This window comes from Ochotona princeps, chromosome 21, assembly GCF_030435755.1.
Source record: "Ochotona princeps isolate mOchPri1 chromosome 21, mOchPri1.hap1, whole genome shotgun sequence".
NCBI lineage: Eukaryota > Metazoa > Chordata > Mammalia > Lagomorpha > Ochotonidae > Ochotona > Ochotona princeps.
In genome coordinates this window covers 23051310-23064304 of record NC_080852.1, presented here as the reverse complement: position 1 = coordinate 23064304, position 12995 = coordinate 23051310, and the positions used below count along the sequence as shown (strand labels likewise).

The window sequence follows — 12995 nt, the reverse complement described above, 5'->3', positions numbered from 1 at the left end:
ACAGAGGCTATCTAAACTCCCTGAGCACGCATGTTGCAAATGCTTTTAAGTGACAAAGAAAAAAGATCAAAAAGGTGCCAATAGTGAAACTGGAAGAGAAGTGTAGAGGCTTAAAGAGGAGACCTAAGGGGCCTGGAGGGCTGAGGTGTGTGCCTGACAGGATCAACCTGCCTAGATTGGAATGCAGACTCTGTTCATTACTTCCTTTTCGGTCACTTTGGGCCAATTCGTCTCTCTTGCTAGGTGTCAGTTCTCCCATCTGCAGAGGGGAGTACTTAGTACCCAGTCTGAGCTGCCCCATGATGAAATTTACACTGTCTGTGGATGAAGTAAGTGCTTGGAAACAGTCAGCTGCTGCTCTCTGTGCTAGCAGCACTCCTGCCTGCTCAGGAAGCTGCTGTAGGGGAAACAAGTGCAGGTCTCACATCCCTGGGGGACGGTTGCAAATTGCTGTCTGTCTTCATTCATCCGCAGCTCACAGCCCTGCCACTCTCGTTGGGCACCGATTCCCAATTCCTTAGCCACACTGCATATGAGTTGTGCCCAAGAGGTGGTTCTTCTCTCTTTTGCTCTTGAGTTCTAGGCTCTTCTGGCCACAGAAGTGGAAATACTCTCATGGAACAAATGAGCTCTGATCACCTACTATGAATCTGCCCCTGCACTTGCCTCAGGGAATATTGTGTGGACCAGACACGGGCCCCAGTGGGATCCAGGCAAAGAGTCATTTGAATTTATAGGGAGTTGATGGGAGAAAAGAGACTGATTCCCATGCTGAACGTGTGGCACAGTCTTCTTCCCAGAGAAAGCATGGATGGACAGCCTTGGAGGATGAATCAGAGCTAGCCAGGAAGAGATGCCAGAGTACAGCTCCAGGCAGAGTGGAAAACCTGATGGACAGGACACAGGAAGGGAATTCAGTCTGGCAGAATGCATTTCAGGGGAAAGGGCTGTGAGTGTAGGTGCTGGTGTGGTCAGATAGCTAGGTGTCTAGAACCCTGCAAAACTCCAGCAGTGTCCCAAGGGAAGAGTAATGGGGAACTGTGAATTGGGTCCACAAGAGGTAAGAGATGAGCTTTGTGTCTGGGAAGGACCAGCCCAATTAGAATATAGAGAATCAAGTTGTTGTAAAAAGTAAGTTAAGGAAAAAAAGTTCTGCTCCCCTGGTCATGAACTTTGTACAAAACTAAAGAGTCATGTTGTGAGTATTTGGGCATCAGAATTGACAGGAAGATGGCTGTGGGCAGTGCATAGAAGAGGGTGTTGTTTTGATGGGCAGCACCCTGACCAACAACTGCATCCCCTCCCAGTGTTAAACGGGGAGCCTCAGAGCCTCTCCTGCCCTCCATGTTGTCCCTGTTCATGTGTGACCTACACATGGGTTCCTCAAGTCCACACAGCCAAAGGCAGGAGCTGGAGCTGTTTCCATCTGACCCTGGGATGCTGTTTTTATCTCACCCGGACCTAGTACTGCTGACCATGCCTGGGGAACTCCTTGTGATGGAGCCTCACCATGGTCACTTGACAGTCTACCATTTCCCTGCATGTAGTTCAAATGTTTCTGTTTTGAACAAGAGAAGAATAAAGTCTGTCTTTACCCTCACTTACAGTTGTCTATAGGAACACTTGGGAAAGTCACCTCATACGAATAAACTGAACCTGTCACATGTATCACTTTTTGGTGTGTGAGTAACTAGCACCCTTCAGGTCTCTAATTACTTGTCTTCTCTTTGCAGTATAACGAGGAGCTTCACTACGTGGAACCTTGTCTGAATGGGACATTGGTGCAAGCTGACCGGACTAACAAGGAGGTAGGAGCTGCTGCTGGGAGGGAGCACAGGGCTCATGGCTCACTGCACCCTCTCTCCCTGTTAGTGACATCTTGTGACAGATCTGTCCTAATGTAAAAAAAAAAATAAGCAGTGTTTATTTGAGAGGCAGAGAGATACATGGAGAGAGTTCCCTTCTGATGGTTTACCTTCAGAATGTCTAAAATGGCCAGACTTGGGACAGGCAAACATCAACATCTGGAAACACAATTCTCAGATTGCCCATGTCAAGGTTGGGTACCCAACGACTTTAGCCATCACTGCTGCCTGCTTGGGTCTGAATTGACAGGAACCTGAAGTGAGCTGGTGGTGAGCCTCGGACCACCAAGGTGAGGTGTGCAGTGACTGTAGGCCTAGTGCCCAGCTCTGTCTTAATTTTTAAAAACTCGTCTGTTGTGCTGCCTCGGAGGACACAGAGTCCCAGGATGTATGAACTTGTTAGAAGACATACATGAAGTCATGGTACTAATTACATTGCAGGCAGATGCTGACTCGTTCTCAAACTATTGTATTGACGTGTTTTTCTCTCACTCTGAGGGCATCCTACACTGTGCTTGATGGCTGTGTTGACAGCCTGGAAAGAAGATGGCCCTTGCCCCGATTTCAAAGAAAATTGAACCCACTTTGATTTCCTTTATCATAATTGTTTGTTGGGGTACCTTTTCTCGGTATGAGAAGATAGGCTTTTCAAGGATAGGGAAAGGATCTGCTGTGATATCCTCAAGGTTATAAGAATGACCAGTTTTATAAATATTATGGAGCAAAAGGAAGGTAAATTAAAGGAGAATCTCAGGAGCTGGAGGTTTCTCTTACAATTAGAGCATTCTGGAAAGAAATTCCTTCAGTGGACTTCTGCAAAATGAATCTTGAATCCTTCTGACTACATTTGTTAGTACTGCTACCACTTTATTGCCCTTGTAGGGCCAGTTGACAACGCAGGTAGCAGGTGTAGCTGTGAATGCAGCCCTGTGATGCCTGCAGAACTCAAGGCTTGCATTGCCCATGTTTTACTGGGCCTGGGCTAATCCCATCACCTCCAGATGGGGAGAATGGCCAAGGGTGGAGAAGGAGTCAGGCTCTGCCAGGCACTGTGTATGTGTCGGAGAAGGCCCTCTGGCCCAAATGGGGAGTGGCATTGGTGCTCTTAGAGGCAGGTGGTAGAAGCACTTGGTTTAGATATCTTTCAGAGAGTGAACAACAGAGGTTTGAGAGACATTGGTTCCATAATAAGAAAAAAGAATAAAGAGTAGATACCTGATTTTCAGGTTGAGGGACATTAGCATGATCAGAAGATTCGTTCTTTGGGAAGGAGAATGAAGGACATTGTAGTGTGAAGAAAAGGCACATCTCAAAGATGTTCATTTATGGTTGTTTCTAGGCTACTGTAGGAAAAAAAAAGTCTTCTAATCTTAGATGAAGCCAGATTTCTGTAGGGTTTTTTTCCTCTTGTTTGGCAGCTGCCAGGGTGAGGATCCCAGCCCCTTTGCAATATTTCAGCATTGGCCTCAGGTAGGTGACCAGTGAGCAAAGCCTCCAGGGATGTGACCAGACTTAGCCTTCTCTCAGGTGCCTTCTCACGGGGGGAGGGAGGTAGGACAGTGTGATAATTGCACTGCAGATAGAAATGTTGTTAGAGGACATGGGCCAGGAATTCATTTTCAATCGCCATTAAGTTTGTGGGTCTTGGAGATCAGAGTACTATTGAAGATCGAAACAATCAAGAATTCTGATTCCTGGGCCCGGCGCCGTGGCCTAGCAGCTAAAGTCCTCGCCTTGAACGCCCTGGGATCCCATATGGGCGCCGGTTCTAATCCCGGCAGCTCCACTTCCCATCCAGCTCCCTGCTTGTGGCCTGGGAAAGCAGTTGAGGACGGCCCAATGCATTGGGACCCTGCACCCGCGTGGGAGACCTGGAAGAGGTTCCTGGTTCCTGGCATCGGATCGGTGCGCACCGGCCGTTGCGGCTCACTTGGGGAGTGAATCATCAGATGGAAGATCTTCCTCTCTGTCTCTCCTCCTCTCTGTATATCTGACTTTGTAATAAAAATAAATCTTTAAAAAAAAAAAAAAAAAGAATTCTGATTCCTGAGGCCCTCACCTCTGCAATAATAAAAGGCTGAAGGTAATGCAACAGAGCAAATGTAGGGAGACTCTGAAAGGGGGACAGGACAAGATAAGTTGCCTAGGAGTCCAGGGAGTTAATAATATGTAGATGGGTTTTCTCAGCTTCCTTAATGGCTGTGGTAAGTAAGCCTCACACAAGGACACTCACACACACAGACTTAGAAGCCTTCATAAAATCCTATTCTTCTAGCTGAAGGACCACAAAAAACTTGTATGACAAAACTTTCTTAATGGAAGCATTCACTAGTGGAAGAGTCCTTGACCAACCTTCTATTCTTTCAATGAAGCCAAACTGAAAGCTGATCCTGCTTCCTGCCCATGACCACTTGACCCTTAGGATAAACCACAAGTGAGACTACTAGGTAGATTCACAGAGAGGATTTACAAAGAGAAAGCCATACTTCCCAGGTGGCTACAATAGCTGGAGCTGAGCCAATCTGAAGCCAGGAACCAGGAGCTTATTTGAGGTCTCCCATATTGGTGCAGGGTTCCAAGGATTTGGGCTTTCCCCTACCACCTTCCCAGGCCACAGGCAGGGTGCTAGATGGGAAGCAGAGCAGCTGGACAAAAATTGGTGCCCATAGGGATCCCAGCACGTGCAAAGTGGAGGGTTTAACCTCTGGGCTATCATGCCAGGCCCCAGAATGCAATTTAAAAATCCCTTTTATTCCAGAACCTGGGGAAAGTCATGGGACTAGATGATCAACAGAAGCCAATATTGACATGAATCAGATGTTGGAAATATGAAATTGCTTTAATAAGCAATCAGGCGCTCTCTTGAAACAAATGAAAAAAAAACAATATTCACGCAAAGAAACAGAAGTTATAAAATAGAGCCAAGTGGAAATTATGCAACTGAAAAGTGTAATTACCAAAATAAAAATCTCACTGGATCAATTCAGAAGTAGGGTACAGTTGGCAACAGAGAGAATCAATGGGCTTCAAGTCAGATCCATAGATATTACCCATTCTGAACAGCAGAGGAAACATACTGGAATGAAATGAACAACGTCTAAGAAACATGTGGAACTATAACAAGAGCTAGCATTCATGCTATCAAAGTCCCAGGCAAGAAGAGAGAGCTAGAAATTGAATAAGTATTCAAAGGTATATTGGCCGAAAAACTCCAGATTGGTGAAAGTTATGAACATATGCATTAGCAAAGTTGAGAAGACTCCAAAATAGGTAAACCCAAATAAATCTGTGCAATGGTGTGAAAAAGTGCTGACAACTATCAGAGAAGAAGATATGTGATTAACTGCGACCCCACTTGGAATGATCGTAGATGCCTCTTATGATATTATGGAGACCAGAAGGAAGGTAGTGTAACGTTCTCAGAAAACATCAACCTGTGAGTTCACATCCGGTGAGAGTACCCATCAGGAAGGAAAAAACAAAGCTTAGTTGAGTAGATGAAAGAAATATAAACATTATCCAGCTGCTTTGACTCTTAAAACTTCACTTGAAAGGGAGTGACATAAGTATGCTGAAAATTGATGGGGGAAAACATAGCATCTAAACAATACTTTTATAAAGCAAGAGTAGCCATGTTGGGCCTGGTATGATGGCTTAGTTGGCTAATCCTTCTCTTGCAAGTATAGGGATCCCATATGAGCACCAGTTCATATCCCAGCTGCTCCACTTTCCATCTAGCTCCCTGCTTATGGCCTGGGAAAGTAGTAGCGATGGCCCAAAGCCTTGGGACCCTGTACCCATGTGAGAGACTAGAAGAAGCTTCTGGCTCATGGCTTCAGAAGGGCTCAACTCCAACTGTTGCGTCTATCTGGGGAGTGAAGCAGCAGACGAAAGATCTTTGTCTCTGTCTTTGCTCCTTGTAAATCTACCTTTGCAGTAAATGTAAATAAATCTTCAAAGAAGAAGAAGAGTAGCCATATCAATGTCAAATGAAGACTTCTTGTGGGCAGAGAATTTTGCTGGAGACATAAGGAACATTATACATACGCTCGGTTGCCTGATAAAGCATAACAGTTGTAGATGTGTTTGAACTGAAATACAAAACTTCAAAATGAACAAAGCAAAAATTAATAGAGGTGAAGTAGAAATAGCAAAATTTATATTTCAGTTGAAGACTTGCATGTCCCATCATCACCAATTGATGGCCTCCTAGAAGTCATCAGGGTATGAAAGAAACTAAACACCATCAACCTGGGGGATCTCAGTGCCAGTTATAGAATATGCAGCCACTGCAAGTACACGTTATTTACAAATACCCATAGAACATTAGCCAAGATAAACATATCCTTGCTCATAAGGCAAACCTCAAATTTTAAATGACTTGAAATCCTGCAGATTTCTGAGGATAATGGGCTCAAAGTAGAAATCAATTTTAACAGACAGCAGAAAAAAAAGCATTTGTAAAGTGAATAATGCAATACCAAATAATCTGTAGCTGAAAAAGAAGTTAGAATTTTTAAAATGTAAAACTGAACAAAGAGCAACAGATCAGAATGTGTGGGACAAAGCTTTTGAGAGACATTTATGTCACAGAATCCTTACGTTAAAGGAGAGGAAAGTTCTCAAAGTCAGGAAAGCAAGAATAGGGTAAAACATGAGCAAACTGAAGGAAGGAAATTTTAATAAAGAGCCAAGTCGCTAAATTGAAAGAGGAAAAGAATAGAGAAAAATCAATGACACCAAAAATTGGTCCTCAAAAAGAAGAAAAAAAATCAATAAAGCTGATAAAAACTCCCACATGACTAACTAAAACAGAAAGAGACAAATCATCAGTATCAGAAGTGAAACAAAGGGTATCAGTCTAGACCCTGCAGATATTAAAGGGATAGTGAGGGAAGGTTATTGAAAAGTGCCACTCATCAGTTCATCAAATGAGAATAAATCTGCAGGAACTCTCACACTAGCATTCAACCAATACCAAGTAGCCAACTGGAATAGTGTTGTACATTTTTTATGAAGTTGCATTAATGTCTCAAAGAAATTTCTAAGCTCACGTAAGTTTTACTAAAGAGTTCCTCCAAGGAAGAAATGATACTCATTTTATACATCATTTTTCAGAAAAAAAAATAGGAGAGGTAGTAAGCTCTCTCTTCATTTGATCCAACTCATTTTATGAGGCAGGTATTTCTCTGGTAGACTAAGACCTGCCCAGAAAGAAAACCACTACCAGACACCCCGCAGGTACCTAGATACATGAGTCTTCACATCCAGTCTAGCAACATACATAAAGAATGCTACGCTACCAAATAAGATTTATTCCCGATATCCAGTGGTGCAACATGAATATCACTTCAATCAGTGTAATTCACCCTATCAATAGGCAAAAGAGCATACATATCATTTAACTCAAAGCATTTCAGAATGAATCTAGCACCTACTACTACTACAAATACTAACAATAATAATAATAAACTTCATTGCTCTAGGACTAGAAGACACTTCTTCAAATAGATAAAAACCATCTACAGAAAGTTTAACAGAGGGAGATGTTGACAGCGGGAGCTAAAGATCTTTTTTTTAAATTACAGATATCCACACTAATGCTGTTGCTCAATATCATATTCTAAGTTTCGATCAGGCTGGGAACAACAATAAAAATTATATTGGGCAGAACAGAAGACTAAAACCATTCCTATTTTCAGATGACATGGCTCTACAGTTAGAAAACCCCAAAGAATTTGCAGAGAAAACTCCAAGAACCAGTAAGGCCATGTATCCAAGATCACATCATTTCTTTACCTGCACAAGGTATAAAAAACAAAAATTAAAAAAATGCTACTTGTAATTGCTGCAAAGCTATAAACCCAACAAAACATATGAGATCCTTGCTACTAAAAATTACAGAAATGCCAATGAAAGAAATTAAAGAAGACCTGTGTCAGTGGCGAGAATTGTCATGTTTGTGGATGGAGAGACTGAGCATAGTTAGGATATCTGTTCTCCTCCTGCTGATCCACAGGTGTAAAACAGTCTCTATCAAAACCCAAACACAGTTCTCTGGATACATGCAGTAAAGTCTAGAATACTAAGAAAGGAAGGCCCTTGAAAAAGGAGAAAATAGGTGGAATTCGTTATCAGTTTGCCCAGTGCTTTGGTTTATTTTAGAACAGCAGCGATCAGGAGTATGGTGTTTGTGCGGGAAGAGATGCATTCGTATGAAATCATGAAGATCGGATGGAGGTAGCAAAGCCCATTTTCAGAGAAAAGAACTGACAATGACAGCAGCCTTCAGGAGTGCAAGGGGAATAAAGGCACCATCACATGGCAGGAAGGCTTATGTGAATGTGTTGCTGCAAACCTACTTTTAAAGAATGGACTAGGACGGACAAGGCAGAAGTACAACTATAGAAGTATGTCAAATTATCTTCCACCAAGTGCCAAATCCATTCCAGGAAGAAAAGATGTGTTTTTCTTCTGCTGCTGCTGCTTCTGCTCCTCTTCCTCCTCCTCCTCCTCCTGCTCTTCCTTCTCCTTCTTCTACATTTATTTATTTGAAAGGTAGAGTGATGTGGAAAGGAGAGAATGAGAGGGAGAGAGAATAAATCAGTTGATCTTCCATGTCCCGGTTTTCTTACCAAATTCATGAAGTTGGGAATTAGAAACTGCATCCAGGTCTCATGGGTGGCAGGAACCCTGCCACTTGAGCTATCATCTGTTCCTTCCCAAAGGCTTTAACAGGCAGCAGAGTTGAAAGTGCAGAGTAGCTGGGATCTGAGACACACACTCTGATATGGGATGCAGGCTTCCCTGGGGTGAACAAGGCTGTGCTCCATGCGTCATGCCCTCTCCCCAGCTATCTCTACCACCTGTCTTCTGAGGACCAACTTGGGTGCCCATTCTGGATCTATGATTGCATCACAGGGGGTGTGGCTGCTGGGTCAGCAATCTGGGCCTGGTGTCTATACCTCTTCCTAGGAGGCAAACCTGGGTTGGGCAGACTTAATTGAATATCCTGAAGGAAGAGCCTCTGGACAGCCAGACCAGTGCATGGGAGGAGATGCACCATATGTGCATACATGAGTGTGGATTTGAGTAGATGAGCACCTGGGAGAGGGTTCTGACATTTCAACAGAAGACCCACAGGACATTGAAAAAAAAAAGGATGGAATTCATTACTCTCAGTGTAATTAGGACACCCTGAATTGACGGGTGCTTGTGCTTGAGAGGATCTGACCACATGCTTGGCAAGCTATGTAGTTTCAGGTTCTGTGCACAGACCCCACACTGTAGCTTTGAGGTCATTCTCCCACAGTCTTTGTGTGGTCTGCATGAAGGATTATGAGCCTGGGGAGACGCCTGTATATAAGTGGGTCAAGGGACCCTCTGAGTTGAATGATTCTGAGTCATGTCAACTCTTTTGGGATGTTTCCTCCATCATTAATGGAAATGTTGACATGTAACTTGATGGGCTTATCTTATGGCCAAATCTGTGATTCTTTACTACTTACATCTTTGAACTTGCAGTGGCCCTGGGAGTCACTGCACTATTACTTCTAGCTAATGAGAGGCAAGAAAGTGCTTCTAGAAGGTGTCATCAGGGATTATTATGTTGTATACCTTTAAAGGATAGCCATGTGTGATTTCATCATGCTCAGGTGACCCATGGAAGGACACAGGTAGAGAGTGCACTAAAACGTCACTGATAGACTGTATTTGACAAACTGGATGAGGAGTGAGGGGGCCACAGCCAGTCTTAGAACAAGACAAGGTTGGGGTTGAAAGGCTGACCTTGGTCAGATGGGGTTATTGCTAGGCCCTAGGTTTTGTGATCTTTTTCCTGTGGTTTTACTAATTGCCTTTAGTTCATGTTATCTCCATGCAGGAGGTATTGAGGTTCTGTGAAGTTTCTGTTTTTCTCTTCTGAAGGTATTGTTTACTGGATAGGCAGCATTTTGCTGCACTGGTTCATATACCAAATAATGGACTTTTTTTCTTTAAGGAAAAAGAAACCATGACAAATTAAGTGAGCCTGAAGTTCAAATATAGAATTCAGATGAGTAAGCTCTCATTATAATAGACTTCAGACGTTGTGAACCATTCATCAGACCTTAAAATGAACCTTCTGTGGTCTCTCTTGGGGAGCTGAGGAGAAAGAGGAAGAAAGGAGAGTGATACGGTTTTGTCTCTGGTTGTATGATGAAGTAGTCTTGAAATCCACTGGATTTTATGGTTCTGTTTAAGATTCATTTGCAAATGTTGCAGAATCAGCCCATCTAAAACCGCATGTTACTGTCATCTTCTTTGGCAGTTTGATCTCTTCCAGTGGGGTCAGGGGACGCAAAGTCTCCATGAACAAATGAGTAGTGTACATCAGAGTTGTTGAGTTTCCCCAGTAATATTTCTTTGCGCCTGAGCTTTGTCAGCGGGGCACTCTGGATTCCAAACCTTTGTGGGCACACAGTGTTACAACTGGCCACTGGTGTGGTGGGCAGGGTTGAGACGTTTATAAGGATCCATGAGCAGAAAATAGCCCTTCAACATGTTGGTAAATGCTTCCTGCCCCAATACCAAGTTTGCAGAGGGTGTGAGATAAACACACTTTGATCCAATCCAAAGCTAAAGAAAAGTAATAAGAATTGCATTGCTTTTAAACAACTTACACAGAGTGTAGTTATAAATGTAAATGAATTCACGATCCAACATCACTTAACATAATACAGCTCTAAACAAGAAGAAAGTTGGTTTATACATATCACCACAGAAGAATAACAGTGGTATGTAGTCAGGTCATACAAGGAAGTAAATTGCCTGAAGTATGCAGAAGTAAAGCGGAAGGACAAGGGAAAGGAAAGGAAGGGACAGGCCTTGTGGTAGAGTGGTTAAGACATGTCCTGTGCTGGAGGAAAAATCATCTCTGCTTCAGTCCCTCCCAGCCATGTGGGATTCATGGGTGGAGTTCCAGGCTCCTATTTTGGTCTGGTTCAATCCTGGTTGTTGCAGGCATTTGGGGAGTGAATCAGCAAAGAGGAGTTCTGCCTTCGAATGAATGACAAACAAATCAATTAAATGAAGGAAGCAGTAAAAGGAGGAATAAAGAGATGGGAGGAAAGTGAATGTTGCAGGAGGTACCCTTGGTATATTTTTGCATTGCTAGAGAATCTCAAGCCCAAGTTGCCTTTTTTAGTCAGAAGTATTTTTAATTATCAGTTTCCAATTATTGGAACTCTTGTTTATAGCTCTGCTTCCTTATTGCCAGAATGTCTTTCCTGGCCATTTCCAGATAGTGTTGCTCCTTTGCAAATGGGCTGATTTATACTTATAAGGGTCAAGAAGACAGCCCCAGTTTAATCCCTAACACCCTCTGAGTTCAAGTGAATTAGATGCTGTTGTCTCACAGTAATTCAAATGAAACATACCCAAGACATGTCCTGTTAGGTGGCTTTGTAAAGTAAAAGTTATCAAAATGATGATCCAGAGGTCATTTCAGTGAAAAATGTATAAACCCTGCTGTAATTTCCTTCTTCAAATTTTTTTATTTACCTACATTCCTTTGATGAAATTCTTTTATTTGAAAATAGCTAAGGTAGTAGACTCATTAGCTGAGGTAGGAACTCATTTAGGCTAGCGAATATATGCCAATGTATAGTATGAGCTAAAAACCACCAATATAGTTAACAATTTTTCATCAGTCTCCACTTCAATATAGTGTATGAATTGTGACTTCTTTGTATATGTCTAACTTAGATATCAGAATTACTCAAATTTTAAAATTATAGCATAATATGTAAATGAGTGGGTGTGACAAGGTTCTAATAAATCTTTATTTGCAAAAATACTTTATAGACAAAATATGGCTAAAGGGCTGCGGTTTGCCAAGTCCTAATTTAAATATGGTGTGGAATGTAAGACCTTAAGTGTTTATGTAAGATGTACACTGAAGTCATTGCTGGTGAGTGAGAGTGGGTTGGATCACTTCCCTTCACTCTTCTCAGTTTAACTTTTTTAAAAAATGATTGTTTGCTTTGATTCTCTAGCTGGGGCTGAATTTCTGCTTTGAATAAACTTGCCAGTGAACTGATTTCTGATTTCCCTGTTCATCTATTTTTGACTAGAAGCTGAGAATACAAGGATATGGGCAGGCATTTCAGAGGTTAAGCTGCTGCTTGCATCCCATATCCGAGTGCCAGGATTCAGTGCCAATGGATTTGTTCTCAGTCAACCTACTTGCTTCAGTCTCTATCCCTGCTGATTCTCTGGAAGGACCCCTTGCTTGTTGAAGGTGCTCAGGCATCGCTGACTGCTTAATGGAGTGTGTGGATGAAGGAAGATTGGATTTTTCATCCTACCCTAGTTTAAAGTGATGTTGCAAGTAAAAGTCAATAGTAGGTGAATGGGTACTGGAAACAATGGTTGGTTGTTGACTCCTGGCAGAGGGAAAATACTATTTAGATAAACTAGCTGAAAGGGACCCCTGGAACCCAAGAAACACATACCAGCTTGATTATTTGGAGTTATTGGCGTGAATTTAGAGTCTGATCAGTAGAGTTATCTTTCAAAATTTTGCAGAAAGGGAGAGAGGCTGAGTTAGATCTCTCGTCCATTGGTCCATATTCTCCTCCCCAATCCATGATCTCCCACCACCCATTATTTCTACAATAGCCAGTGCTGGGCCAGGCCATACCCCAGAGACAGGAACTGAATCCTGGCTCCTATATTGGTGGCAGACATTCAGCTGCTCATGCTGTCACCTGCTGTTCTCTCTCTCTACCTCTCTCTCTACCTTTCTCTGTGTGTGTGTGTGTGTGTGTGTGTACACACACATGCATCATCAGGAAACTGGGTGGAGTGTAAAGCTAGGAGTTGAACTCAGGCATTCTAAACTTGGGGGCTGGCTTCCAAAGAGGTACCTTCAGTGCTACACCCAACACCCATTCTAGTAGTCTCTGTGTTGGAGAGTGGAGGTAGGTCATGCTAGAGGTGACAGTGGTTCATTGTTAAGATCTAGGTTAAGGTAACTTTGAGCCACCTCCTCACCAGGGGATCAGCTGTAGATTGTCAGTGTGCCATCCTGTGCCCACAGAAGCCACCCTTCCCCACTCAGAAAAGGACTACCCTGCCATCATTCTGTTG

At 42.8% G+C, this 12995-nt stretch overlaps 1 protein-coding gene across 1 annotated transcript in view; it reads left to right on the top strand.

The window, feature by feature from the left end:
- The window catches only part of CACNA2D3 (calcium voltage-gated channel auxiliary subunit alpha2delta 3), a 714521-nt gene that overhangs the window by 333583 nt on the left and 367943 nt on the right, over positions 1 to 12995 (top strand). Inside the window, exon 9 of the mRNA XM_058678785.1 lies at positions 1734 to 1808. Within this exon, the coding sequence (XP_058534768.1) occupies positions 1734 to 1808 (75 nt within the window). The remainder of the gene's footprint in view (positions 1 to 1733; positions 1809 to 12995) is intronic.